The sequence below is a fragment of the Brassica napus genome, chromosome A8 (assembly GCF_020379485.1).
Source record: "Brassica napus cultivar Da-Ae chromosome A8, Da-Ae, whole genome shotgun sequence".
In the NCBI taxonomy this organism is placed as follows: Eukaryota; Viridiplantae; Streptophyta; class Magnoliopsida; order Brassicales; family Brassicaceae; genus Brassica; species Brassica napus.
Genome location: NC_063441.1, coordinates 21,316,932 through 21,344,374, shown reverse-complemented (window position 1 = coordinate 21,344,374; position 27,443 = coordinate 21,316,932). Strand labels below are relative to the sequence as shown.

Genomic DNA, 27,443 nt, shown 5'->3' with positions numbered 1-27,443 from the left:
AATGATAATGTTTGTTTTTGGTCAAACAGATTATATAGAAATGTTTTGATTGTTTCCCCTTTTTGTCAGTAAAAAGGGATAAGTTCTTTTCTATTATCTAGAGGGAAATAAACTATGTACAGTGTGTCCAAATCTTTCAAAAAAGTTACCTTCCATTCTACATTTATGAAATTTACTAGTCCTTTTGAGTTTGGTCAGAAAGTTATTTGATGTGTTAGCATTTACGGAGCCAGTCAATATTATTTTGTATAAAATTGCCATAGAGTGTAGTTTTTTCTGTACAAGATTTTTCATAATTATTGGCAGTAAAAAGTAAATCAAAATAAAATACGTTTTAGAGGGAGAGTATTTGAGATTATTTTCTTTAAGAGTAGCAGTATCTCAGCATTTGATTCTATGTGCTTCCATCTAATTCTTTTTTCTTTAGCATTTAGCATGTTTATATAAAAGTGGTTTACAAAAAAAATGTTATATAAAAGTGACTTAAGTCAGAAATTAAGAATAGTTAACCAACCGAAAGGTCACGTGAGTCGGGGTCTCTCATGTCCCGTGATCAACCAACACAACTCCCCCTCCTTTTTTGGTCCTTTCTGAATAGACACAAGGAGAGAGAGAGAGAGACTAAACCATAGTATGATGAAAGAAATGGTCGTAAATAAGAGCGGGGAAGCTCTGTTCTGATATAGATTGCCTCAACTTTATATTTTAGACTCTGTTGTGACATTATGACATTATTACATGTAAAAGAACAGAAGGGGAAGAAAACATTACATTAGTGTCAAAGTGTGATGAAAGCTTAACCGTAACATGTAGACCTCTCAGGATAAGAAAGAACGAATAAACGTGAAACTCCCAAGGAAAGCAGAAACCCAAGAGAATGAAAGGAGATCGGTTAATCGAGAGATTATTGAACCCCGAGCTCAAGTAGTAGAGTGTGGCTGAGAGCATTTGAACCAGGTCCTGTGAATTGGATTGGACCTGCAAATCAATAATAACATGATGAGAACCATAAAAAAGATGCATCGTTTTATAACAAAACAAAAAATTGTAACGGACCAGGGCTGATGTATCGGTTCTTCAAAGCCCATTCCTCGTGGCTCGTGCAGTCCGGTTTCCCCACTGTTGAGGAGTACTCCAGCGCCATAACCAAGTGCATAACAGTAGGTGGCATCAAAATTTGTAGGCAAACCACATCTTCCTTCATATATGTATTCATGTTGATTAGACCATTAAATAGAGATTGTTTGCTTGACATTGACAATATTATGGCAATTTGAGGAAGTACCCGAAGAAATGAGACTGCCCCATGAATTGTCCCTTGTAAGAACCAGCTTGCTTTCTTTTCTCCAGCTCAGTTTCAACCATTTGAATTAGCATCTTCTCAGTCTCAATCTTGGCCACCTACCAAGATGGAAAACATCATATTATTAACAAAACATGAGAGACAAAGGTAGCTGCTTCTTGGTGGAAAACAAGATTATGATTAATTACCTGGCATTTCTGAGTGGGTCTCTCTCGAGCATCAGCTGTTCCTGAATCGCTTCAGGTAGAAGGTCAAAGAGCTTCAGGGACTGTTCCGTGAGCTTCTTCTTCCACTCTCCACTTTCATCAACAACCTCATTTGCCAAAATTTCATTCAGCTCAGCGATAAGCACCTGGACCTGACAAGTCAAAAAGTTAATAGTGATCACCAGTTAAGAAGAACAATTATATTGTCTTGAAAGTGGTAAACTCTGTGTTTAGCGGTGGAAATAAACCTCGGGAATAAACTCGATCAGACCTTCTGGAATGAGTATAACACCGTAGTTGTAACCAAGTTCAGAACGCTTGCAGATAACATCTACCATGTAATCCGTGACATTCTTCAAAGTCTGCTTCTGTGCAGACACCTGCATAAAGGGAATTTCCAGATCAAAACATGACTAAATATAGACTAATCTACTGGCGTCATTTGAAGTCAAACAATAACATACCTCCTCTCCAATAATGGTTATGTTTGGGTGAGTTTGTAACGCACACTCGAGCGTAATATGGGAAACATCGCGACCCATAAGTCTTACAACTTCAATGACAATGTGATACAACATTACAGGCATAAGTACACAAATGGGGCATAACATAATTGATACAACTTCAAAAAAATTTGATTAACCAATTACTTACAGTGATAGTACTTTCCAGTTGATCTTGCATCAATCATGACATTTCCAATCATTTCAGAGTAAATCTGCGTAAGTAACAGAATGTTTTATAGGTTTCCTTCACCGTATTTATTTTGTTGGAACAGACAAATAGAGAAATCAACAGCATATGATATCAATCAGTGTGGAAAGCAATATTTTAGAGTAAAGACACACATTGATCAAATCGAAAAGGAAGATCACCTTGCAAGCTGTATCAAAGGCAAAACTAGTAGGAACCTCTTTGCATTTCAAATCACCATCAACGGTCTTGGGGCAGCCAATGACTCGGGTTTTAAGTTCTTACTCCTAATCACACAAGTAAAAAAATGAAGTCAAAATGCTGAATCAGCAAAGCATTATAGATTCCATTCACATGGATCTTATAAGTAAGTCACCATCAGGCATAGAAAGATTCGAGTCCAAGGATTACCTGAAGTTTTCAGCAAGGAGGCAAGCATTGGTGTTGGAGTCATCCCCTCCGATAACAACCAATCCGTCCAAATCTAGCTTCTTTGCTGTTTCTTCAGCTTGCTTAAACTGCACATGTGAGCCAACATACAATTAATTACCCACTGCATGCAACTTTGGAAGCAACAATAAAAAAAAAAAAAAATTCAACCTGGTCAGGCGTTTCAATCTTGTCTCTTCCACTACATATCATGTCAAAACCAGCCTGTTGAGACCAAAAGAGAATCCTAATCAATGACAAAGTTTTAGCCTTTTGATCCACAGACAATAAGCAGTCCAAGTACCTGGTTTCTGTAAGGATGAATGTATTCAGCATTCAACTCAACGTATTTGCATTTCATAATACCAGCTGGACCACCCTTGAACCCATAAAACGTACTTCCTTTAGCACGCTCCTGCAAGTAATCTTAATCCAAAAAACAAAAATTAAAAATCAAAACTTCACCTTTAAAACTACAATGCTAAAAGACAGCAATCATCTTGACATTTAAAAAATATGTCTTTTTAAAAAAAAAACACTTACCGAACAGTCCAGAGATGACATTGTGCCCACCGGGTGCCTGTCCTCCAGAGAGAACAACACCGATCTTCAGTTTCTGTCCGGACGAAGTTGCATTCTCGTCAGGAACATTTATTGACTCATCATCCTACAAGGCAAAGGGTGTTTTTAGTGATATCGTGTATCCGTCTATTAAAGGCCCAATAGTAATGGGCCTTCGTAGTTTAGGCCTTTGAGTTTTAATGGCTGATTAGTATCAGTGAGTGAAACTATTAGGATATTAGTTGGGCTCTCGACCCAAAGGCCCAAACGAATTCTTTTTCTTTTGCTCGAAGGGTTTCTAGGGCATCATTCTGTATCAAATACTATAAATACACCTCTGGAAACTAGACCTCAACCAAGCGGCACCCGCAATGGCAATGATACTTTAGTGATTAGTCTTTCTACTTTCTTTCTCTGTTTTGCTTAACTGATTTTGATTTCTGAAGTAGAGATATTTTTGAGTTTGATTACTATTGATCTTGGAAAACGAAAACCTCGTGGTTCTTCTAATCGGGCAAGAGAGAGTACGGTGTCTCTGAGTCCTTGAATGAATCTTGGCGAGGGAAATAGATTTGGCCGTGATATATCGTTTCAGTCGTCCTATTTATTGGTTGACGATCTGATTGTTGCTCGTCCACACTTTTTTTTATAAAAAAAGTTATTTTTTGAATCGAAAAATGCGAATGATGAGATAACAATTATTTCTTCACTTTGATCCGACTGGATAATTAGTTATCTCTGTGGACAATATTCAGATTACTGACGCATTCAATTTTCCTAAAATCATAAGGTTTTATTATAACAAAATACTGTTTTAGTTATAAATGTGGATTTTGATTAATTAAAGCTAATTGGTTGGATTGAGAAATTTGAAATACTAAAATGTGCTACAGTAATCAGCAAATTAATCCGCGCAACATAATTAAAATAGAAATATGTATGAATGATGAGGCTAGTCGTCAATTTCCAAAATTTCGATCAATTTCACCGAATTTTAGTTCTAATTATTAAATTTAGTGCGAACAACTTAGCACAGAAAATTGAAATATTGGTAAGAGAGCTATGTGCAATGGAATTAATTTACCGAGTTGGAGATAACAACGCGATGGAACATTGCGCCTGTCTATTTGAGCCCGGCTCAGCTTTTGCGTGAGTCTACTTTGACAGAGGAGGTAAATAACTTCTAAATCCAACAATGGCCTAGTAAGGCACTCTTTATTGGACCATCGCCTTTAAAAATAAAAATTGAACCCAAAAAAGCAAGAAATGTACAAAGTTACAAACTGTCAATGGGACTTCAGGTTTATATCAAAATTAATTATATACACAGAGCAGTTGAAGTGTTTTAAAATATGAAAGGGCCAATCAAAATTATAGAATCCTTTTGGTTCAACGGACTACGGCCCATTTCGTTTCGTATTGCCACAGAAATCTACTAAAAATGAAACATATAAACAAAGGGAAAGTGAAATTCGAGAAATGTTACTATTTGATGGCTCTTTCTTATGAAAATTGTGACAATCTTATTTACTCTTTACTCTATTTGCATTTGTATAATTTGTTCATACAACCAATAAACATTAATAAATTTTGTTTGGATCATTTTATGTTTGGTTTGGTTTTCACTTTGATGAAAGTGAAAACAAAAAGTGTGAATGAATTAAGAGTACTGTAAAATACTCGCTTGGCTTTAAGTTATAACTTTTCGCACAGTTTAGACAAAAAATCAAACTAATGTGCCTTGACATACAGAACAAGTAAAAGACGTTGCCTAGACTTTTTAGTCCAAACTATTGAGATTATTAAAACATCTCGAACACGCCTCCTCTGACATTTTCTTTTCATAAAAGAAAGAAGTAACAAAGCTACATCGCTATGACTAATGACATCTATCATCTGACATTTCAGTTCAAACAGAAATAATATTTTTTCTTGTGCGGGGAAGTGTAAGAGTAAAAAGTGTCACACCGAGACCTGAGCCATCGTGTCTCCACTTTTTCTATTTACTTGTGAAACCCTATGTACAGAATATCCCGCATTTCTAGGATTTAGTTCCCTCGTTTTGTCTGAAAAAAGATAGTTGAATTATTTATTTGATCGTGCTTAACAAACCATACCCAAGAGACAGAGAATGATGATTCGATCACTTCTGATTACTTTTGCTGGTTACAAGCTTTGACATGGTTCAGAAAGTTTATTTACTTCTTTGGAATTGCATTTGAACAAAAAATCGAGTGAAACAAAAATGTAAGGTGGATAAGGGGATGGGGTACGGTAAACAAATAATAGTTTTAACATAGGGTTTTAAAATCTCCCTCGAGTAATGTTAGTCTGAATTAAATGGAACTTGACTATGCTAAAACAAGAATAGGATCTGATAATGATAATGAGGAAGCGAGGAGTTGTACTCAATTGACATCCATGAAAAAAGTTACGAAACGATTTTTTATTTTATATTCCACTATCAGATTACGAATCGACTTTTGGAGTTTAGACTTTACGCTTTGATGAAAGGGACCAGATGGGGTGACCCGCAAAAGGCAATAATGTACAGACAAACTATGTGAAGAGAACAGTTCATGGGAAGCATTAGAATTGGCTGTGGTAGTGGTCAGCACAAAAGATATCGTTGGACCCCAGGTGATACTTTTATTTATTATATAGTCAATTAAATATGTCTTGCTAAGTATCTAGGAAGTAACAATTCTACTTTGAATTTTGCTCAATAATATAAGTCGTTCAATTCTGGCGGTAAGAAAACAATAATTTATGAAAGTTTGAGCATTTTGTGTTGTAATCCCACAATGTGTATGAATGAATACAACGTACTAAATACGTGCAACTATACTAACTTTTTTACATAATCAAGATGTTATACAATAATGTTTTTGTTGTATTATAGTACAGCTAATGCCAACTATACTATCTTTTTTTATATAATTAAGATGTTAAAATACAATGATATTTTGTTGCATTATAGTACAGTTAATGCTTACACATGAAAACGTTCGGTAATCAAACAGTTTGGCCTACAAAGATCCAAGTGAATTAACACAAAGCAACAAACATTTATAGCTTTTTATTTCTTGTAAATATTCTCATCCCCCAAACACCAAAAACTTTCTCACCTATGAAACTCACAAACCTCCTAACGGACCCCTTCTCCTCCTCCGCCTCTTCGCTACCGTCTCCCGCATGGAACTCTTCCGTAGATTCCAAACCGCCGTGGCAACCACCAATCCCCTCAACTAACTTGCTCGAACTCGAACATGCACACGAACTTGCTATAGACTCAGTGACCTGACTTAGACTCTCCGAATCATTTGTACCAAAGCTAGGACTAGCGAGAGCTGAAGACTTCCCCTGAACGCTTTCTCCGATCTTTCTTCCCACTTACGTTCTTCTTCTTCTTGGTTTGTTTCTTCTTCTCCAAGCTGTCTTCGTAAGCGTCGATGATTTCATGAATCAGCTGACGACTTGGTGAAGAGTCCCATCTGACCCAGTAACACGTGTAGCAGCTGAAACAGTCGCAGTGGAAGAGAGGCGCGTGATTGTCTAAACGTGACTTTTCGTGGAGTTTGGTCTTATTCATGCGAGAAGTATAGTTTCGGTTGCTGGAGTAAGAGGCTGTTGACAAGAGGTAAGCCAAGACTTCACGGTCTTTTGGAGAAAGAACCGCCGCTAGTGAGAAGATAGCAACGGGAAGAAGAGAGAGAAGGTGGTCGTCGGATTTTATCTGCGGCGAGGGGTGTACGGTTCCTTTCCGGTAGAGCTTCTTCATTGCTTCGTATGTAAGAGAGAGGGAGAGAGAGGGACCAGACATTATTAAAGAAGATGTTATTGAGACTTTAAATACCGAAAGTCATTAGGTTTCTGTTTGTTTCATTCCTCTTTTATTGTTTTGTTATTTTAGTTTGTACTATGCTACTATGAAATTAGGCTACATGCAAATAATACTCGACAGCATCATTTAATTGGTCTAAGTAATGTGCATAATAAATACATCAATTTTGTTTACTAAAGCCTACGAAACAAATATACTGCTTAAATATTTTCGTTTTGTATGAGTTTTACTGTTTTTCTATACTATTATGTGTCACAAAGTCCTCCTTGGGATTTGGATGTATTCTTTTGTTTTGAAAGTTTCATGAAATTTGTTTAATAGTTTAATTCAAAGTGTACTTTTAAATTTGTTTGATATCATTATCTTCCACTACTTGTAAAGTTGTAATTAAAGTGGTATGGTTTACTATGCTATCAGTTGTTTATCTCCAATAATTGTATATTTTAAACTTCCGGATACATGGAGTCGGGCCAGAAAAATAACGGGCCAAAACCTGAAAGGCCCAACTAAAAATTAACATATACGCTGCAAGAGAAACACAATCTACAACTTTATAATAGGTGATGATTGCTTCTGTGACACCCCTCACTTCAAACTTATCTTATATTTACAAAGTAATTCAAAACTCACAACTATAAACTCGCAAAGCCCTATGCTTTGTTCTTTGACTATGACAACCTCACCCCACTGCCGGTGAAAGCCACCGTGAGCTGGCCAACTTTTAAACCCTGCCTCATCCTCTCCACCTCTTTATAGCCGTTAAACGTTGCCGTTTTAGCCAACCCCTCAAACCCAACACGTGGTCCACATCCACAGCTCTTAACCCTAGTAACCACTTCATTAGAGGTTCGTTTATAGTGACCGAACCACTTGGCTTGCATGTAAGCGTTCCTCCTCCACGGTGGCACGTGAATCTCCGCTCGCTTCATCGACCGTCTTATCTCAAAGCACATGATTCTCACTAACTTTTTCAGCTCTTCAGGTGTTCCCACGAAGACACGTGGTAGTTGAGCTAAGAGAGAAAGGTATCTTGTCGTAGGCTTAGCAATCACGAATTCTCCGGCAAGATTTGTCTCGACAATAAAGCGGTTCTTTTCTCCTCTATTAACGTCAACATACTCGTACTTCCCGGCCGTGTTCTTACCAAATCTCTCCCACTTGGACTTGCAAAGACCTATGTAATATATTCATCTTTCCATTTTAGTATATTCTCATGTGAATCACAAATCATAAAAAGTATCCATTAGTATGATATCATACATTTATATACGCAAGTACAAAAAATTCAAATATTAAAAGAAAATACGATCATCAAGCGTAGTCACTTTTATATGTTTATGTGGATCCAACCTAGTCATTGTTTGTAACCCTACTTACTACTTGCGTGCAGGTTTATCTAGTACATATGGATCATCTCATTTCAGTATTTGCACATTTAAATACCAAAATCAACTATGGTACTAATACACATATGTACATACACATCTTTTATATATTGCAGATGAGATCCACCAACCTATTAAATTTTCCTTAAAAGCTTAATAATAATCAAGGATATGCTACAAAATCCAACTATATGACTCAGTTTCAAATACTACGAAGGTAGAGAGAGTTATGTTATACAATATTCATACATCTTTCTTGATGTGAATCTACTATACATGCGATTTATGCCACGAAATCTCTACTAGTAATAAAATTACCAACCAATCTTGAAGCTCAAATGTATTATTTTCTTGACAAAATCATTTTCCAATCACAAGAGCAGCTTAATTCTCGATCATTCTTTTTTTTTTGTAATATTCCTCTAAACCACCCATTTCCTTTGTAAGTCTTAATCAATATAGATAATAAGATAAACCACTAACAAAAAAATAAGTTTGTTAACAAGTAGGTTTGAGGTTGAAACCTTAGCCAATTCCCCTCAAAACCAAATACATACAATATGTAAATTTCCTAGTAAAGACAGCATTAGTGTTAGTACCTGCATCGAAACCTTTGTCGCGTAAATAAGCCATCAAGAGGCGTTTCTCTCCGACGAACTCTCTTGCATTTACTACCTCCTCAATTATTCTCCTCCGCTCTCCGCCGCCACTGAGATTTTCACAAATCTCCCGCAACCTCTCCTTCACATCTTCATAATCATCATCAACGTCAGACTTATCATCTTTATCTTCCATAGGAATATCCTCTGGTAAAGCTTTCACTTCGCTGTCCATAAATGATTCGACCAGATCCCAAAGATCGGCTGTCTCATCAGGGAAGTGATCGCTCCCGCTGCTGCTATCGCACGGCAGACGTGCACGCGCCGCCTCGACATCAAAAGCCGCAGCGAGTATGTCAACTCTTCTCGGAATCTCTACCATTTTATATGCCCTTTTCCTGGCTTCTCCTCTCTTCGGCGAATTGTTATATATACACATGAATATTATATTTACTATTTATTTAGTGATGTTTTCATTGTGTTGACAAAGCCTTTTGACTATTTGACGGAGTAAACGACAAAATGGTAAAAAATGACAACATGGTGCTGAAATGATGGTGAATAATGGATTAGCGGCGTGTTGTGTTAACGGAGAAACCATAAATCCCTTTAAGTTAATTACAGTTTTGGGATGTTCTGGTTGATTAATTAGAGCCTCAATAGCGTCCAAATACATTCACTTCAAAGCGAATCACTTTTATCAAATCAGAATAATTAAACATTAACTAGTCGATAAACAGCATAGTGAATCGTGTGCTGTTTTGGGAAACGAGAGATGGTACAGTCTAATTAAGTTTATGGTTAAATTTTAACAATAGTGATGTTTTAACTCCACTACAGGTTTTATCCAAAGCAAGTTAACCTGTATTTAGATCTTCTTCATCTTCCACTTATGTCACTTCAGTAGATTTGTTCCCTGGATTATCTTCTTCTGACGCGGAAACTAGAAGTAGAGTAAACCACAAATACGTCCAGGTTCAGTGAATCTGAGAAGTTGACTAGGTTCAACGTATCTAAGGTTATCTTTGTTCATTTGATTTTTTTTCTCCTATTTTTAAGTTGATCATGCGATAAGTAGGTGAATATATTAAGTTATCACCGGAAATGTTCGATGCGGATATAGGCTTATCCATTACACGTGATGGCACTAGTCTTTGGTTCTGATTTATTCTTATAAAAACCCCAAATTATCAGAGTATCAATCATCAAAAGATTGTTTCGACACGTTTCGGACGTTTTTGTGGGCCTATATTTGATTGGTTAGTACAATTTGGGCTGATCTTCAAAGCCACAAATCAATTATCTTGCTTTGCAACCTCTAAATCCTATGTTGCTCATTCGGCTTAAGGCTCTGGCCAGGCCTTCTAATATAGCATGAAATCATTGACTAAGAACAATGAAAAAAAGATCATGCTACTTGTACTTAAATAATGGTCCCATGGTTGGTGTCTGTATCATTGTTTTATTTGGTTTCGTCTTTACTTGATCAAGCATTCACGTTTAATTGAGTTAAGGGTGATCGATGTTGGACATTGTTTGATCTATTTTTTAGACTATGCATCACCTTGGATCAATCTCCAGAACAGGCAAAAAACGTATAAACATGTGTTTCGCCTTATGTACATCTCGTATTGTATTGTGATCTTTATATTTTTAGGAAACTAGGTTTGTTGGTTTAACCTATATACAGATGTATCGCCTCTAAGATGAAATACATAAAAACTTTTCCAACATTGTGCCTCCTTTCTCTTTTCTTGATGTCAACTCTAAGATCTTGGAAACCTTAAGTATTTTAAGATGAATCTTAACAAAAAAGAGAATTTCTGCAGTTCGGAGCCATAAATTTTATAGATAATAGCTTATTTTAAATTTGAAGGAAAAAGTGAATGTTTCATAGCGATGTACCTAAGTCTGCTCTGGAGATTTCTAGCCATGGAAATTCTAACCTTAATGTGCACCTCATTTTCTGTAGAATATACACCAGATTTTGATTTTCGTATAATTGGTTTGATCAGACGAATGCACAACTTATTCTATAATTTTATACTCCATGCTTTGATGTTGTGTCATCTAGCTGAACTCATGCCATCATCTTGTACCAGACAATCACTTTTTTTTCCGAGCGTCTCTGTAAGATTTCTTGTCCATATGTTAAGGATCTATGTTGCTTTCCAAACACTATAAAGAACGAAAACAGAGAGGCCAGGATCACGTTATTCGGATTATTTTGAGTGTATGCTTGTTGCTCACATTTGGAAGATGTATCAACAGGCGAACAACTCATAATCATAAGAATAAACTTGGTATATATATGCTCGTCGAAAGATCAAGGGAAATGATGATAGGTATACACGTTTTTGTGACAAACATGCGTCTACATTCTGTTCCCATTTGGTCGTGCGAGCATGTTTGTCTTTCCTTGACCGTTTCTACTTCATAGATCGTGCATTATTGTCATTTTGAGTTATAAACATATTTTATAATATTTTATCTGGTCAGTCGTTGACGGCTAATTATTTTATTCTTCAATCATCAGAACGTGCATACAAGTTTGTGAAAACCAGTGACGATGGTTTCATCTCTGCGCAAAGGTCAGCTCTTTTTAGTCTCATCTACGTTTTCCTCAACGTGTAACCATGTCACTGATTGACAAATTCAGTAAAAAATAAAGACAACTAGAGGATGGAAAGAGTTACGAACTTACGACTCTAGAGTTTCTAAACTGTTTTATAAAGATGGAGCACATAGGGATAATAGATGTTCATAATATGTAAAAAAGTGGGTTTCTTGACCCATAAAAAAAATGCTGCTCCATCCTGTTCGTATCTTCCTTTTCCTTTTTCTCTCTTCCCTTTGTTTACTACAGATCAAAGCTGCTGAAAGTGGCTTGGGTGTTCATATCAAAGTAGACCCGAAACTCAAGTTCGAGAACCCGAAGCTACGTGAAGCATACATCGCTCTCCAGTCATGGAAACTAGCAATCTTCTCTGACCCTTTCAACTTCACAGCCAACTGGAACGGCTCAGACGTTTGCTCCTACAATGGAATCTACTGCGCTCCTCTTCCTGGCGCATACAACAAAACAAGAGTCGTTGCAGGCATTGACCTTAACCATGCCGACATGGCTGGTTACTTACCATCCGAGCTTGGTCTCCTTTGTGACCTCGCTCTCTTCCACCTTAACTCAAACCGTTTCTGCGGTGAAGTTCCTCTCTCATTCAACCGCATGAAGCTTCTCTACGAGCTTGATCTTAGCAACAACCGATTCGTCGGTAAGTTCCCTAAGGTTGTCCTCTCTTTACCGTCCCTTAAGTTCTTGGACCTTCGCTACAACGAGTTCGAAGGCAAGATCCCGTGGAAGCTCTTCGATAAAAAGCTCGACGCTATATTCTTGAACCATAACAGGTTCCGGTTTGGGATCCCCAAGAACATGGGGAACTCTCCGGTCTCTGCTTTGGTTCTTGCGGACAACGATCTTGGAGGATGCATACCTGGAAGTATCGGTCAAATGGGAAAGACACTCAACGAGATTATCCTCTCTAACGATAACTTAACCGGTTGTTTACCTCCTCAGATCGGTAACCTCAAGAAAGTGACGGTTTTCGACGTCAGTTCGAACCGTCTACGTGGTCCGTTACCGGCTAGCGTCGGTAACATGAAGAGCTTGGAAGAGCTTCACGTGGCTAACAATGGCTTCACTGGAGTCATTCCTCCAAGTATCTGCCAGCTTCCTAACCTTGAGAACTTCACTTACTCTTCCAACTTCTTCACCGGTCGTGCTCCTATATGCGCCGCTCTATCGGTGGCCGATGCTATTGTGAACGGTTCCATGAACTGTTTAACCGGTGTGGCTCGTCAGAGATCGGTTAAGGAGTGTTTATCTCTGTTGGCTCGACCTGTTGATTGTAGCAAGTTTGGTTGTTATAATATTTTCTCTCCGCCGCCACCGACGTTTAAGATGTCACCTGTTGTGAGGAAACTTCCTCCACCAGTTTATGTTTACAAGTCGCCTCCACCACCGTCGTCCAAGATGTCTCCCACCGTGAGAGCTTATTCTCCGCCGCCACCACCGTCGTCTAAGATGTCGCCTACCGTGAGAGCATACTCTCCGCCTCCACCACCGTTGTCCAAGATGTCGCCTACTGTTCGAGCTTACCCTCCACCACCACCACCATCTCCATCTCCTCCACCGCCTTACGTATACTCATCTCCTCCTCCACCACCACCTTATGTCTACTCATCTCCTCCTCCTCCACCTTACGTGTACTCATCTCCTCCACCACCGCCTTACGTATACTCATCTCCACCTCCGCCTCCTCCAAGTCCACCACCGCCTTACATATACTCATCTCCACCTCCCCCTCCTCCAAGTCCACCACCACCTTATGTATACTCATCTCCACCACCACCTTACGTATACTCATCTCCTCCTCCACCACCTTACGTGTACTCATCTCCTCCACCTCCACCATACGTATACTCATCTCCACCTCCACCACCTCCAAGTCCACCACCACCATGTCCTGAATCATCTCCGCCACCGCCTGTTGTATACTATGCACCAGTGACACAAAGCCCACCACCACCATCACCCGTATACTATGCACCGGAAATACAAAGCCCTCCCCCTCCAACACCAGTATACTATGCACCGGAGACACAAAGTCCACCACCGCCAGCACCAGTATACTATGCACCGGAACAAAGCCCACCCCCGCCAACACCAGTATACTATGCACCGGAAACACAAAGCCCACCCCCGCCAACACCAGTATACTATGCACCCGAACAAAGCCCACCCCCTCCATCACCGGTATACTATCCATCACAAACACAAAGTCCACCACCACCATCACCAGTATACTATCCATCGGAAACACCAAGTCCTCCACCACCAACTGAGTACTACTATGCACCAGCCCAGTCTCCGCCACCAGCAAAGGGATGTACAGAAAGCCATCCTCCACCAACACAAGCACCTCCTACTTACGAACCAACACCTGAATATTCATACACATCGTCACCACCACCGGTTCCTTCCTACTCCGACACGTCTCTACCACCGATTCCAAGTGTCTCGTATGCTTCGTCTCCTCCTCCTCCGTCATACTACTAGTTTCAAATAATTGAGTAAAAAAATGCATTGCCTTACAACTACTCATAATTATATTCTTTTGGCTGCAAGACATTGATTTGTGTGTTTGGTTGATTTAAACAAAAAAAAAACATTTGAATTATGTTTTTCTTATTTCCATATTTTTCTTTTGAATATTTTGTTCTCTCTTTTTTTTTTCCCTCTAACACAGAGCTGCATTAGCAGCAATGGAGTATATAGTTTCAGTTTATAATCTTATGTATAAATAGTAACAATAAATACACACATATTTCACAAATTGTTTAACTGAAAATATGACGTTAGCTTCTCAGTCATTATCCCAAAGACGACAGCTTAAAATTCACTTCCAGCAATTATTAAATTATGTTCTTTATTTGCAGGAAAGATTGTGTAAAGAAAGATAATACTATATATTATTGAATCTTTGATAAAGAAGACAACGGAATGTAATAACTTTCTATATAAAAGCTTATCATCGAGTGTGAATGGGTCTTTTAACAACGGTCGGTCGCTTAGACAGAAACTTTCAATAATTGGTCTTTAACAAATTAACCGTGAGTGAAAAACATTACTTACGAGTTACTATATATGAGTCAATAACAACCACCGTCAGAAAAAAAAAGCATACATAAGGAAAAAAATGAAACGCTCAAGGAAGTTCTCATCGTCGGCAACAACAACCACCGTTATCCACACTTTCTATACTGACCATACTGCCCCTCCAGCAACCAGAGAGATCCCGATTGAAACCCCAACTCCGGCAGCTAAAGCCACCGTCATGACTAACGCCTCCGCCGACAAAGCCACAGCCGCAGCACGGATTCAATCCGGCTACCGTTCTCACAAGATCCGAGGCCTATACAAAACGATCTCGTCCGTCCATCGGGAAGCCAACCGCGCACAGAGCATGATCCAACGGCAGGAGACTGTAGACGCCATCAGAAGCGACGAGAAGGAACGGCTGAGGATGAACGAGACGCTGATGTCTCTGCTTCTGAAACTCGACTCTGTTCCTGGTTTGGATCCGACGATCAGGGAAGCTCGGAGGAAGGTGAGCCGTCAGATCGTCGGGATGCAGGAGATACTCGACGCGATATCTGAGGCTAAAGACGAGAATCAGTGGTGGTCTAACTACGGTGACGGACAAGGCGGCGCGTGGCCTATGTACTGGGAAGAAGCGGTGGAGGAAGAGATGTGTAGAGAGAGAGGCGGCGATGAGATGGAGAGATTCTGTGCTCAGTATTTGGGTTTCAGATGTTTCCAGAGATTTCTTAGAGAATGACGGCGGTAATTTCCCGGCGTACGGTAGATTTTTATCTTTTTCCGACAACTTCGTACGATAAGAGTTAACTCTCTTTTGTTTTTTTCTACTTTAAGTTAGCCTATGTTCTGTTAAATCTACTAACGTCGTTTTGTGAGTATGTAAACGGACTACGTGTCGTGTTCCTCGTATGAAAACGTCACGTAGTGTTTTTGTGTACCAAGGGACTGGTGAACCTTATAATAATGAATAATACGGCCCTAAATAACAATCTCAAAAGTCCCGACTCAAAATATGGATCCATATTAATGTAACAAATATGTTATCGTTGGTCTAAATAGTGATTGCTGTCAAATAAAAAAAATAGTAATTTATCCAAATTAATATACATATTTACACAAAAACGTAGATGATGGTATTACACCAAAAAAAAAGAAAAACATAGATGATGGTTTCTCGCTTTTTTACAGTGTTAAGTTGTATCGAAGTTTTTTACAAGACAGTTTTCCAGTGTTAAGTTGCAAAAATGTTTCTAATAGAGACACACTAACAGGCTGACAAAAAAAGAAAATAGTTGAGTTACTAACACTGAGCATGCCTCTTAGATATGTGATTATATATCAATATATGAACTATATAGTATATAGGTCTCATTCAACATATATAGCGTAAAAGACAAAGATCTAACATTTAACACGTTATTCAACATAAAAGAGAGTACTAAGTCGATTAGTTCCTAAGCCGCACAGCTACACTTACACCTAGAAACGCAGCGTTTGCAGTCCAGCAGCGACGGCCTGGCGACGGTGTCGACGCCGCATGTGGTGGTGCATTTCCTCTGAGACACACCGCTCCAAAGGCAACGAGCCATGCATCGGAGCACCGGCACGCACTTAGGGCAGTCGTATTTCGTCTGCTCCGCCATGCATGTCTTGCAGCTGTTTTGTGATGGCGGATGTCGGCAGCCACCACCGGAGCTGACGGCGTTGGTTCTTGAAATCGACAGGAGGAGTGTTAAGAGGAATATGAGGAAGATGAGAGAAGAGAAGAGGGTTTGAAACTTGTAGGTCTTCTTCATGTTGAAATTTGGTTTTGTTCTGGTTTGGGAGAAAGTTGGAATTGGTTTGATATCTTTGAGAATGATATCGGCTTTCTTTATAGAGGTTTTGTCAAGATATAAGAAAATATCTCTGTTGACTAGGTTAGTATCTAGTGACTTCGACAGGAGTAAGATGAATTTGATAGTGCAGCGCCCCAATATGCATTTAAAGCATTCATTGTTCTTGAAGTGTACAATGTCCTTAAATGCTCTCTTCTATCCTTTTTTTTTTTCTGTCAAGAAGCTCTCTCTTCTGTCTTTTTTATTACATCAACTGATATACATATATTAAAAGTTTCAGGTTGACAAGAAAAACATATACTTATTAGCTTTTCCCGTAACATAAGACAAACTGTAGATAAATATTCCACTGGCAACAATTGAATTTTGGTAAAATTGTATATGTAATTGCGCAGAATACAAGGTTTCTCTAAGGACCTACCTCATAGAAATGTTAAAAGTAAAATTATGAAATTTCTATGAAACTTTTTTGAGTTTTTCTTTTTTTTTTAAATTTAATTTAACCATATATATATGAACATACATTAATTAAGAACAAGTTTAAATTAAAGAGCAAATAGTAACAGAATAATGAATAATACAATTAATATGTTTTCGGGTAACTTATGTGATGGATCATCACAGCCAATTCTTGCGAATGTCAAAGGTATAATTGTTCTCCAAGTAGCACTTATTATCGTCATCGACGAACTGAAATATATTTACAACACAAAAAGAGTTGTAGCTATCATGAGAGAAAAAACTATTAAAATGCAATCGTTGTCCAATGTAATTTTGAGATATAGCAAACAAAAACTATCAAGAAAAAAAACGCAGTAGTTTTCCACTGTACTAATTAATACTGTTTTATTTGCCAATCAAAGCATGCAACTGAGGTTATTCTAATTTTTCAGAATATGAAATGGTATTTAAGTATGTTTTGACTAAAACTATGTTGAAAAGGCTCTTTCTGTGGCATCAATTTTTTTTTATAGTATATACAAACGACATTTCAGAGTTTTGATAGATTAATAGTATGCATGATAAAAAGGGCTGATTTTTGGTACCTTAGATTTAACGGAGTAGGAGCCCCTAACAAGCATACCAGACGGTGTTGATTCTTCAAACATGACATGGTTATACGGTTCAGCTTGTGGACTAAACGTTCCTAAAATCTGCTTTCGACTATATACTGCTCGCAGAAAAAGAGTAAAAACAAAAATGAGAGAAAAGGCTTCAAAATATTATTGTAACTGATATTGGTAGACGAGTGGGTGGAAATATGAAAATACCCTTGATTCCGGTCTTCCAAACTGTATTGCTGTACCGGAGACCGGACACAATGTTGTTGTTCACACGGAAAGTAAACACGAGAGTGTACTTAGAGCCTTCTTTAAGAGTAAACCATGGCCCTTTCGATGTCGGTTTTCCGTTTTCAGGGATCGTCAATACCATGTCATCTCGATCCGGTGACCTAATTGTTAAGTTCATTATCTTTACCACCGGATCCGTAGTCTCTGTACATTTTGTTATTCTATCAAAACATTACATATATAAATCCACAATTAAAAAACATTCAGTGTGGGGTTGTGAGTGAATTCCAACCGATCAATTACTCTTATTTATGGAAGGCTAAATAATGCATCTTTTGTGCCTTGGTCGTATCTTATGATATGTTAAGTTAACTCTTAAACTATTAATCTAGACATGAGACATGAGACATCTCAAATTTGAGAGGAACTACAACGATTTGTAATCGTATATATAAACCGGGTATTGGAATTTGGTTTACCTCCAACCTCCTCAAGATCCACAATGCCTAGAAGTTGTTCTTTCCATCTCCTTAAGCTTTCATCATCCTGAACATTTTTTCCAATTGTAGAATAAGTGACTAGATTTTTTTTTTGTGCACCAAAGAATAAGTGACTAGATTGTTATGTAAAATTTTAAAACCAAATTCACCCATTACTATACAGGTGAGATATATAGCATTAATCAAGCAAACAAAAACACAAATATATAACATTTGTGGACTAGACTTAGCAGCATAGCCATATGTAAACAGAACATGAGAGATCAAATTCAAACCTTGTCTTTCTCGAGCTGTTCTCTGAGAGCGATCATGGGACCAAGTTCAAGATTCTTGTCTTCGTCTTCATCATCTTCTGTTGGAGACAAAGAGCTGTGGCTATTATTTCTGCTTAAGGTCCCATGTCCCATTGGCTCTTCTGAAGACTTTTCTATTTTCTTGTCCTCATCTTTCAAACCCATCTTTGTTTTCCTGACCTCTATTGGTTCTCTGATTTAAATCTGATCCTAGAAACTCAACCGTTGGGTTTTGATTCGATATGATTTCCTGGAGATGGTTATATATATGCAACCTGCAGGTTTAATGAGATGACAACAAAAAAAACTTCAAAAAGAACAAAAGCCAGAAAGAATAAAGAGAGTCGTTTAATTAAAGGGTTTGTTTGTTATGATGAGAAGAAAATAACAAGATGAAGAAAAAGAGAATTAAAAGATAGACAATGAAAGAGATAAATGTTTGGTATTTTTTTGTTGAGGAATATTTAAATATAAGGTTTGGAGAATAGGTCTGTAACAACCCGCCCTGTGGATTCATAATAGGGGTTTTGCAGACCAATTGATGACATTGTCACGTGGAAATATTGTTAAAAAGTCAAATCTTAGGTTCGAAGAACTCCAAACGCACTAAAAACTTAATTATGAAACATTAAAAGTTTATAATTGAAAGATTAGTATCGGTGTCCTGCAGGACCAGTCTGGACTCACGGAGCGAATAGTTCCCACATGGCGGGTTGTTACAAGGTGAAAGTCATATAAAGATCCTTAATTAAGACTTGCAGTCTTCCCGTTCTCATGATTTATTCTCTAGAATCAAATGATACAATGTAATTAACTATGCAAACGAACGTACATCTGAATATATACATGCATTGAAGATTGCAAGTACATCTCAATATACACATTCACGTCAAGAGGTTGGTCTCATAGAGACGACAAAAAACTAATGAGTACTTATTATTCCTACTACATCCGAGTTTGATACTCATCTTGCTTCTGGACTCTAGTTACTATGTGGATATCGAAGTCGGGCCAAATAGTTTTTTGAGCATTTTTTGATTCAGGACCCTTTCCAACTGACACTTCTAAAAGCATTAGTAACCCGGACTAATAGACGGCTCTTGTATCTCTTATTTAAGAGACGATTTTTAATTCTTCTTAATTAAAATCTAAAAAAAGCTAAGAACTGTTTTTTTTAATCAAAATTAAGAACTCCAATTAAAAAAATTGGGATTAATGATGGTCTAAAGTTTCTTTAGTTTAATTTAATTTAAAAAGAGAGACCCAAAAAAGTTCATCACCGTCAAGCTCCAAGTGCCAACAACTTGGCAGCGAAAAGATCCTCTTCCCTTTTTTTAGAAATATGAAGAGATTTTCTTCTTTCGAAACCAACCCTACAATAATATGAATCCTTTACCGTCAGATTAGACTCTTTCTTAATCAACGGCGTATACGTACGTAGATAAACAGATATCTCTCAAGAAAGAAAAATAGGTATACATCCTTAAGTGTGTTCGGCTTTAGCGTTACACATGTTCAAGACATGGAACGTTTAATCATAACTGGGACAACAAAAGTGAATTATTTACAACTTTTTTAGATATACATTACAAATATTTATCAATCACGTCTAAAAAGATTCCGTTTTATTTTTCAATACATCTCTAGTTTTCTAAGACATGATATTATAAAGCGAGTGATCTACTGATATATGTGTTAATCTTTTACTGATCTTATTGTTCCTAATATATTGATGTCATATGTCTACTCTCTCTTTTCCCCCTCTTACCTAAAATTTCTGATCATGTAACATCATCCTTGTGCATTATTGGTGGGTGCGTTACTAGTTATGTTCATTATCAAACAAAATTATACAATAAATGGGACCCACTAATGGGTCATCTTAGCCGTCCAACCCTTTTTACCAGCTTTTCTGCTGGCCGGCCATCTTTTACAGATCATGTGAGTACGTGGCCGGTTTCCTCTATTTTCTTCTCTTAAATGGAGGAAACAAAAATTATCTTAATGGCAATTTGCTCGATATATTTGCAAAACTAAAACCTAAATATATATTGTACATTCTAAAACCTAACATAGTCGATAAATTAATTACTCCCTTTATTTCATGAATTCTAAGAACTTTTATTTTATTACAAAGTTAGTATTCTACTATTCTGACATTATGTTGATAGAAAGATTAAAGGGTTAGAACATCTCCAATGTAAAATTCCATTTTTTACTTTAAAATGGAGTAAAAGTGAAAATGAAGTAAAATTGTTTCAACTCTACTATATTTCTCACTCTATAATGAAATGATGAACAAACAAAAAATAGATTACTCCATTTATAGAGTAAATTTTATTATGAAGTGAGATATGGAGTGGAGTTGGAGCATTTCTTACTCTATATTTACTTTTACTCTATTTTAGAGAAAAAAATAGAGTAGGAATGAAGATGCTCTTAGTAGCCATCCAAACATAAATTAAAAGTATAGTATCTTTCATATCGATGCTTCGTTTAAAATGAGCACTATTAAAAGAACAATCTAATCTTTTTTTTTTTTTTGGCAACTGAACAATCTAATCTATACCACACGACTCGGCTAAAATTAAACATCCAAGCGCTCCTAAAAAGTTAATATCAATAGTTTACAAAAAAAAAAGCTTCGTACATTGTAGAGTTCGAACGTCACACCTAGTGAATAGAACAGTGATCAATTGGCTAATCAATAGGATAAAGATGCTTCTGCAGGCATTAATCAATGCAAGTTTGACTGCTACCTAAAAGAGTTTAACGTTAACCTGATAAGTTATAACGTTCCATTTAATAAAATTTCAACATTAACGTGGAAAGTTTATTGTAACGTTCACTGAAGTCACAGAAGAGCAAAACAGACACTTTTCAAAGTATTATATTACATATATAATTAATTTAAATAGAATTGAAGTTCTTTTTTTTTTGAACAACCAAATTATCATTGAAGAAACTAGTCTAGAAACACTAATAGATAGGAATTATTTTTTGTATTAGAACAAAAATTACAACTTGAGGAGTCATGGTTAAGTGATGAAGTTCTATATATGTATATATCTGTGTGGCATGAGGTGTAAAATAGTACATAAGTTCTTTTTTTTACAACACATAAGTTCTTTAATATATGAGAAAGATGCTTTCATGTGCAATATTCATCATGTTTCTTTAATGACAATGTTGAGAACTAAAAAATGTATTTTTGAAATATATTTTGTTTTAAAAATATTATTATAAAGCATTTGGTTCTTCTATAAATAGATCTTCTCTTGATCAAAGCTCTTCACTCACCAAAGCATTAGATACATTTTACTACTCTTCTATTTCTCTTTATATCTGTCATCTTTCGCTTTGTCATATCGAAATGGCCACTGTTGTGGTATGATATTAAGTTATATGAATATATACTCAGATTCTAAATTTCTATATATAATTAATTTTCCATGTTGATGTTAGTTAGATTTGATTTACTCTTTACTTACTAAGTGGTGTACCTTTGCTTCCAGGCTGAACAAGTGATTGCTCCAGTAGCAGAAAACGTTGAGGTACCAGCAAAGGCAGTGGAGGAGCCAGATGTAGAGACCAAACAGCCCGAAGAAGTCGTCGCCACGACAGACTCTGCTGCTGCTCCAGCCGCCCTAAAAGAACAAGAAGCCGAAGCACCAGTCGTAGAAACGAGCAAAGAGGTGGTTGTGGAAGAGGCAGAGAAAAAAGATGAAGAAACAGAAGAGCCAAAGGTAGAAGAGAAGACGGAAGCTCCGGTGGCTGTGGAGGAGGCAAAGATAGAAGAGAAGGAGGAGGTGACTGAAACTCCGGCGGTTGTGGAGGAGAAGGAGAAGACTAAGGCTGAGGAAGTTGCCGCCGAGAAGGCCGAGGAGTAAAGAGGAAGAAACAATATATTACCTTCTTTGGTCTCATTTCGTTGTTAAAAAGAATATTACTTCACAAAATTTCGTAAGTATTTTCTATCGTTTGTTGTGATGAAATGATATATTTGGGAGTTTTGACGGTTGTTAATAGCTACATTGTTTACATGCTTGGTCGTAGCTACAAAGTACAAACCAACATTTAACCCGGAAAAATACAAACTAACAACATGGATTACTAAGAGCCTCACTGGTTCAAACGCGGTTGGATTGCGGAAGTTTGCGGATGGGGTAGTTGTGGTTTCTAGATTTTAATAGATTCGCACGACTGGTTCCACAGTTAGAAATTAGTGTGTTTGCGGGATACTTATGACTATTAACTACTAAATACAGCATCAGTTAAATAATAAATTAACAATATTTACATTTTATATAATTATAAAATATCAAAAATTATAATATTGTAATAAATATAAAAATTATATTTAGAAAGTTATAGTTTTAAATTTTTTAAAATTATAGAAAATATTTTTATTTATAATTTAATAATATTAATTAAAATATAATATATATATTTTAGTATTTTTATAATTTTAATTTAAAATTTTTATTGGATATTTTATTTTTTGTATTTATATTGTTTTAAGAAAAAAAAATTATCTTCCCGCAACCACAACGTTAGCTGGAACCAACTTTTGAATTTATGAGGTTTATAGCGGTTTAGAGCAGTTTGAATGATTGTTGCAAAACGCCAACAACAGCTACCAACCGCAAAAGCTGCGTTTGCGGGTGGTAACGGGGAAACCAGTCATATCCTAAAATCGTTTCAGTTTGCGTTTGCTATATGAAAAAAAACTGTTATTTAATTTAAGGGTTATTTATGAAATAACAAAAAAAAACTAAAATTAGTTTTTAAGAGAGAGAGAGAGTAGAGAGAGATAGGAAGGGGAGAGAGAATGAGATTTTAGTCATTTTGTGAATTTTGGTTTTTTTCTTAGCTACTAGATGCAATTTCCCTTAATTTAATATATGCAACATTAATAAGTTTTTTCGTACAATATTTTAACGTAGTGGCGTTTACGTTTACGCAACACAATGTCACCTAAGTGTAACTGTGTTTTTTTGCCAATACCTGATACCCGTAGACAGTAGACACTAGTTAACCTAATACTCGTATGCGTGCACATTGAGAGATCAACAACTAATACAGTATTATAGTCATGTTTCGGCCCACTCCATGAAATTGACTTTGGCGAATTTTTTTAGTTAAGGGTGTGTACTTTGGGCCTAATTTAGCCAGTTTGCTAAAGACCAGTAGATTTTAAATTAGGCTAAACAATGTCACCAAAAGCCCACATTGCAATTCTCATGTGATGCCATCAATTATGTATGGAGAAAATGCCTGTGACAAAAAAAAAAAATGTATGGAGAAAATGAAACCAACGATACATATGCCATATATATATATATATATTTCTGTTTAAATTAAAAATGATTTCAAATTAGTTCAAAACTGTAGGAAACTGTTACCAATTATTTTAAACAAAAAAATTGCTACGAATTTCTGGTCGCGATAATTACACTATAGAGGTCATACAACTTTGCTATCAGGTCAAAACCCGAAACCCTAAAATTATATTATTATCGTTGATTACTAACTGTTGGATTTTTAATGTAATAAACAATGCAAAAAGTCTGAAAATTCGTAAAACATTACATAATGAAAAAGTTCAAAGTTACTCCTCTGTCTTACCAAATAAATTTGATTAGACTTTACTCTCCATCTGTTGGATTTTAACAGATGGAGTTTGGCACACTCTTTCTAATTTAATAGATACACACATTGTGAGATAACAAGTTAAGTCCCACATCGGATATTAGACAAAAGAAAGTCTAATATATAAAGATATGTCCAACTTTAATAGTATGAGGCCTTTTGGGAAGGAAACCAAAAGTAAATCCATGCGGGCTAGCCTCCTAGGCCCAAAGTGGACAATATCGTACTAATAAGATAAGATAGAGTTGGACACGGGATTTCACAATCCCAACAATTGGTATCAGAGCAGGTTGACGAGAAATCTGCAAGAAGACTAAAATACCCTTTAAGTAAGAACGGGTAGAAAAAGAAAGAGAAGGTATGTTGCAGAAACGTCAAAAGATCATGGAACCTGTGATGTGTTGTGGGAGAAACATTCTAAAAAGAAAGCCCTGCGATTACTGGTACAAGGTGTTACCAAAGATGATTCGCCGAAGAAAACATACGAGATGAATGTGGTTCTTAGCTTGAGGGAGAGAATGTGAGATAACAAGTTAAGTCTCACATCAGATATTAGACAAAGGAAAGTCTAATATATAAAGATATGTCCAACTCTAATAATACGAGGCCTTTTGGGAAGGAAACCAAAAGTAAATCCATGCGGGCTAGCCTCCTAGACCCAAAGTAGACAATATCGTACTAATAAGATAAGATAGAGTTGGACACGGGATTTCACAATCCCAACACACAGTATATGCAATATGTACTATTTTTATTGAACGAAAGAAAACAAAGAGAGTTCACGGGATCAATATATGCATAATGCATCTATATCATTTATAATTGCTCCTACGGGACCATCCAACTCTGAATTGACACGCTATGCACCGTGACAGAAATCTATGATGACACAGATTGTACATTTGTTTACAATTGGCAAAAGTATAATGAAGGCCAACTGAATTGAAATTGGAACCTCAAACATTCTTAACATCATTTTTACAATAAATCAAATATGTATATATATTTACAATTGGCAAAAGTATATAAATTTACAAATAAGCTACGTATTGATTTATATACATGAGCAAGACTCGCGCATATCTCAACTGAACATTATTTTTAAGTGTTATATAACTAATAATAATTTTGCAACCAATCACATATATAATATAATTATAATTATTTGATACTTTTAATTTTCTCTTTCGAATGCATGTGGTTTGAGACCATACGTGGTTTGGAATCTTTCAACTTTATTGAATGTAGTGACTACTCTCCCGAAAAAAACTAAACAGAACAAAATTACACCTTTTTGTGTCCACTCCCTTCCTTCCCAGTCCCATGTGACGACCGAAAGATATCTTATAACTTACTCTTAATTCTCTCCTTCACTAGATTCTTCATTCACGGGAAAAGATCCTATTTCGGTACTGTCGATCGCTTAGATTTTATATTTGATCGTCATATGGAATATAATGCATGTGTTCATAATTCCAGGATTGACCTTTTGGCTTCAAAATACTGTACATGATTAAACTCCATATATGTACTCCTTGCGTAGCTACATTAGTGCTTGTCATTTTGTTCACAGTTGGTAGCTTTATTTCCAATTTTCATAACATCATGATTAATATGAGTTTTTAGGATGAGGTTTTTAGCGCAATATAAGATATTTAAAAAACGGTTCTTAGTTTTTTTAGTTAAAAGTTAAGAGACAATTTCTTATATTGCGCTAAAAATCCACTCTAAGAATTTTCCATTAATCATGCTTTAATTTAAGACTACATATATATAAATCATCTTCTTTGTAAAACATTATTCTATTATCTCATCCATATATATATATATATATATGTATATATATACATATATATATATATATATATATATATATATATATATATATATATATATATATATATATATATATGTTAATACTGTTAGTTTATTTTAGTTTGGTTATTAATTTGATTTGTAAAGTAAAAAAGCAATTTAACTAATTTATAGTTAACATATGTGTCATACAAAATATCTAAAGCGTTCTAATTTTTTTCTCAAATAAAAAACTTACCTCATTCTCTTTTTTCATTATTTTCAATTTTAGTAGGTTAAAGTCCAGGAGAAGTTGATGTCATATGTTCATTTGCAAAATTACAGTTTCCAGTTGAATAAATATATAGCCGGATGAGTTTAATTTGTTTTTTAACAACTGAATAGCCGGATGAGTTATGACTTTTAGTCATACGTACACAGCAGAACATCTTAATACATTTGCTGTTAAATGTTTTTATTTACTCCCTCTATTCCACAAAATAAATGTTTGGGAAAAAATGTTTTACAAAGATAAAATTTTATGTTTCCTATAAACTTTCTATTATTTGATAGTAATAAAATAAATTTTATAAAATTATTTAAGTTTATTGAATTACTAAAAAGGAATATTAGTTATCATAGAATATGATACTTTTACGATACAAAATTACAAATTTAATAAAAGTGTTATGAAAATATCTTTCTAAAATGAATGGAGAGTATATTATATGTATTTGTATCTGCAGGATATTAATAACTAAATGTATTTCATTTGTAATTTTGTAAATAAGGTATTTAATGCACTTAATGCCATTTTGCCAAAAAAAAAAGATGCACTGAATGCCTTAGCATGAAGACAATGATAATAAGGACGCAACATTTTGAAGACTGATAGAAACGTCAGCCCCGCCCGACGACAGTTTGAGACAGAGTGTCTTCTAAGATATTTTCTTGTACTCGTGGCGCAAAATAAACTGGCATTTAACTATAAACAAAGTTTTTAGTGTCGAAAAGGGTAAATTTAATAAAACTGCAATGCTTTTTTCGCAGTTTCGAGACTGCAAAATTTTATAGGATTTGATGCTCCCAGAGTGATATCCTAATTTTTCAGTTCATTTATGAGTTATATCTCATTGATACTTAAAAAGAAGTATCTAATCGTTAGTTCTGTAAATTTTGTATTTAATTGATTGTTTTTTGAGTTGACTCATGTATCTTTAGGTATGTTATCTCGATGATGTAGCGTGACTGTTTTTCTTATTCTGAAAGATCCATGCAGTAAGAATAACCAAACCTTATTTTATTGAGGCTTATATCAAATTAGGATACGACAAGATATATCCGGCAACTGACTATGTATGTGCATAGGTGTTTATCGTCTTTAATGTGTATTTT

General features: G+C 36.0%; 6 protein-coding genes, 1 non-coding gene and 2 pseudogenes across 8 annotated transcripts; 4 read left to right on the top strand and 5 right to left on the bottom strand.

The window, feature by feature from the left end:
* Positions 1–218: 218 nt before the first annotated feature.
* On the bottom strand, positions 219–5,175 carry LOC106369906 (annotated as a pseudogene).
* On the top strand, positions 3,699–3,832 carry LOC125577496. Its single transcript, XR_007315907.1, has one exon. It is a non-coding gene; the product is annotated as a small nucleolar RNA snoR111 (small nucleolar RNA).
* A 935-nt stretch (positions 5,176–6,110) lies between the features above and the next one.
* Positions 6,111–7,192, bottom strand: LOC106360246 (annotated as a pseudogene).
* On the bottom strand, positions 6,111–10,095 carry LOC106360236. The gene is made up of 2 exons (XM_013799821.3): positions 9,021–10,095; positions 6,111–8,210 (listed from the first exon to the last, which is right to left on the bottom strand). Exons 1-2 carry the CDS (start codon positions 9,457–9,459, stop codon positions 7,705–7,707), a joined length of 945 nt encoding a protein of 314 aa, XP_013655275.3. The 5' UTR covers positions 9,460–10,095; the 3' UTR covers positions 6,111–7,704.
* A 1,534-nt stretch (positions 10,096–11,629) lies between these two features.
* Positions 11,630–14,373, top strand: LOC106360248 (leucine-rich repeat extensin-like protein 1). Its single transcript, XM_013799834.3, has one exon. It carries the CDS (start codon positions 11,824–11,826, stop codon positions 14,134–14,136), a length of 2,313 nt encoding a protein of 770 aa, XP_013655288.2. The 5' UTR covers positions 11,630–11,823; the 3' UTR covers positions 14,137–14,373.
* Positions 14,374–14,588: 215 nt separating this feature from the next.
* Positions 14,589–15,676, top strand: LOC106360249 (BAG family molecular chaperone regulator 5, mitochondrial-like). Its single transcript, XM_013799835.3, has one exon. The coding sequence runs from the start codon at positions 14,777–14,779 to the stop codon at positions 15,416–15,418; it is 642 nt and encodes a 213-aa protein (XP_013655289.2). The 5' UTR covers positions 14,589–14,776; the 3' UTR covers positions 15,419–15,676.
* Positions 15,677–16,001: 325 nt separating this feature from the next.
* Positions 16,002–16,674, bottom strand: LOC106360239. Its single transcript, XM_013799823.3, has one exon. The coding sequence runs from the start codon at positions 16,473–16,475 to the stop codon at positions 16,134–16,136; it is 342 nt and encodes a 113-aa protein (XP_013655277.2). The 5' UTR covers positions 16,476–16,674; the 3' UTR covers positions 16,002–16,133.
* Positions 16,675–17,008: 334 nt separating this feature from the next.
* Positions 17,009–19,945, bottom strand: LOC106360240 (rho GDP-dissociation inhibitor 1). The gene is made up of 5 exons (XM_013799824.3): positions 18,585–19,945; positions 18,289–18,355; positions 17,789–18,013; positions 17,564–17,688; positions 17,009–17,207 (listed from the first exon to the last, which is right to left on the bottom strand). Exons 1-5 carry the CDS (start codon positions 18,765–18,767, stop codon positions 17,136–17,138), a joined length of 672 nt encoding a protein of 223 aa, XP_013655278.2. The 5' UTR covers positions 18,768–19,945; the 3' UTR covers positions 17,009–17,135.
* A 1,887-nt stretch (positions 19,946–21,832) lies between these two features.
* On the top strand, positions 21,833–22,628 carry LOC106360242 (neurofilament medium polypeptide-like). 2 transcript variants are annotated; one of them, XM_048738239.1, is made up of 3 exons: positions 21,833–21,990; positions 22,118–22,348; positions 22,394–22,628. In XM_048738239.1, exons 1-3 carry the CDS (start codon positions 21,976–21,978, stop codon positions 22,490–22,492), a joined length of 345 nt encoding a protein of 114 aa, XP_048594196.1. In that variant the 5' UTR covers positions 21,833–21,975; the 3' UTR covers positions 22,493–22,628. The 2 variants fall into 2 exon arrangements, with proteins under 2 accessions (XP_048594196.1, XP_048594195.1); XM_048738238.1 differs by having other exon boundaries at positions 22,118–22,628.
* The last annotated feature ends 4,815 nt before the right edge of the window (positions 22,629–27,443 follow it).

Bases quoted from the DNA above. Each gene is read 5' to 3' on its own strand.
- LOC106360249 (XM_013799835.3), top strand. From the start codon at position 14,777: ATGAAACGCTCAAGGAAGTTCTCATCGTCGGCAACAACAACCACCGTT.
- LOC106360248 (XM_013799834.3), top strand. From the start codon at position 11,824: ATGCTGCTCCATCCTGTTCGTATCTTCCTTTTCCTTTTTCTCTCTTCC.
- LOC106360240 (XM_013799824.3), bottom strand. From the start codon at position 18,767: ATGGGTTTGAAAGATGAGGACAAGAAAATAGAAAAGTCTTCAGAAGAG. The intron at 18,356-18,584 runs GTTTGAATTTGA...AAAAATGTTCAG, and splicing joins AACAGCTCGAGAAAGACAAG to GATGATGAAAGCTTAAGGAG. The intron at 17,689-17,788 runs GTATTTTCATAT...TTCTGCGAGCAG, and splicing joins TTGGAAGACCGGAATCAAGG to TATATAGTCGAAAGCAGATT.
- LOC106360239 (XM_013799823.3), bottom strand. From the start codon at position 16,475: ATGAAGAAGACCTACAAGTTTCAAACCCTCTTCTCTTCTCTCATCTTC.
- LOC106360236 (XM_013799821.3), bottom strand. From the start codon at position 9,459: ATGTGTATATATAACAATTCGCCGAAGAGAGGAGAAGCCAGGAAAAGG. The intron at 8,211-9,020 runs GTACTAACACTA...TATATTACATAG, and splicing joins CGACAAAGGTTTCGATGCAG to GTCTTTGCAAGTCCAAGTGG.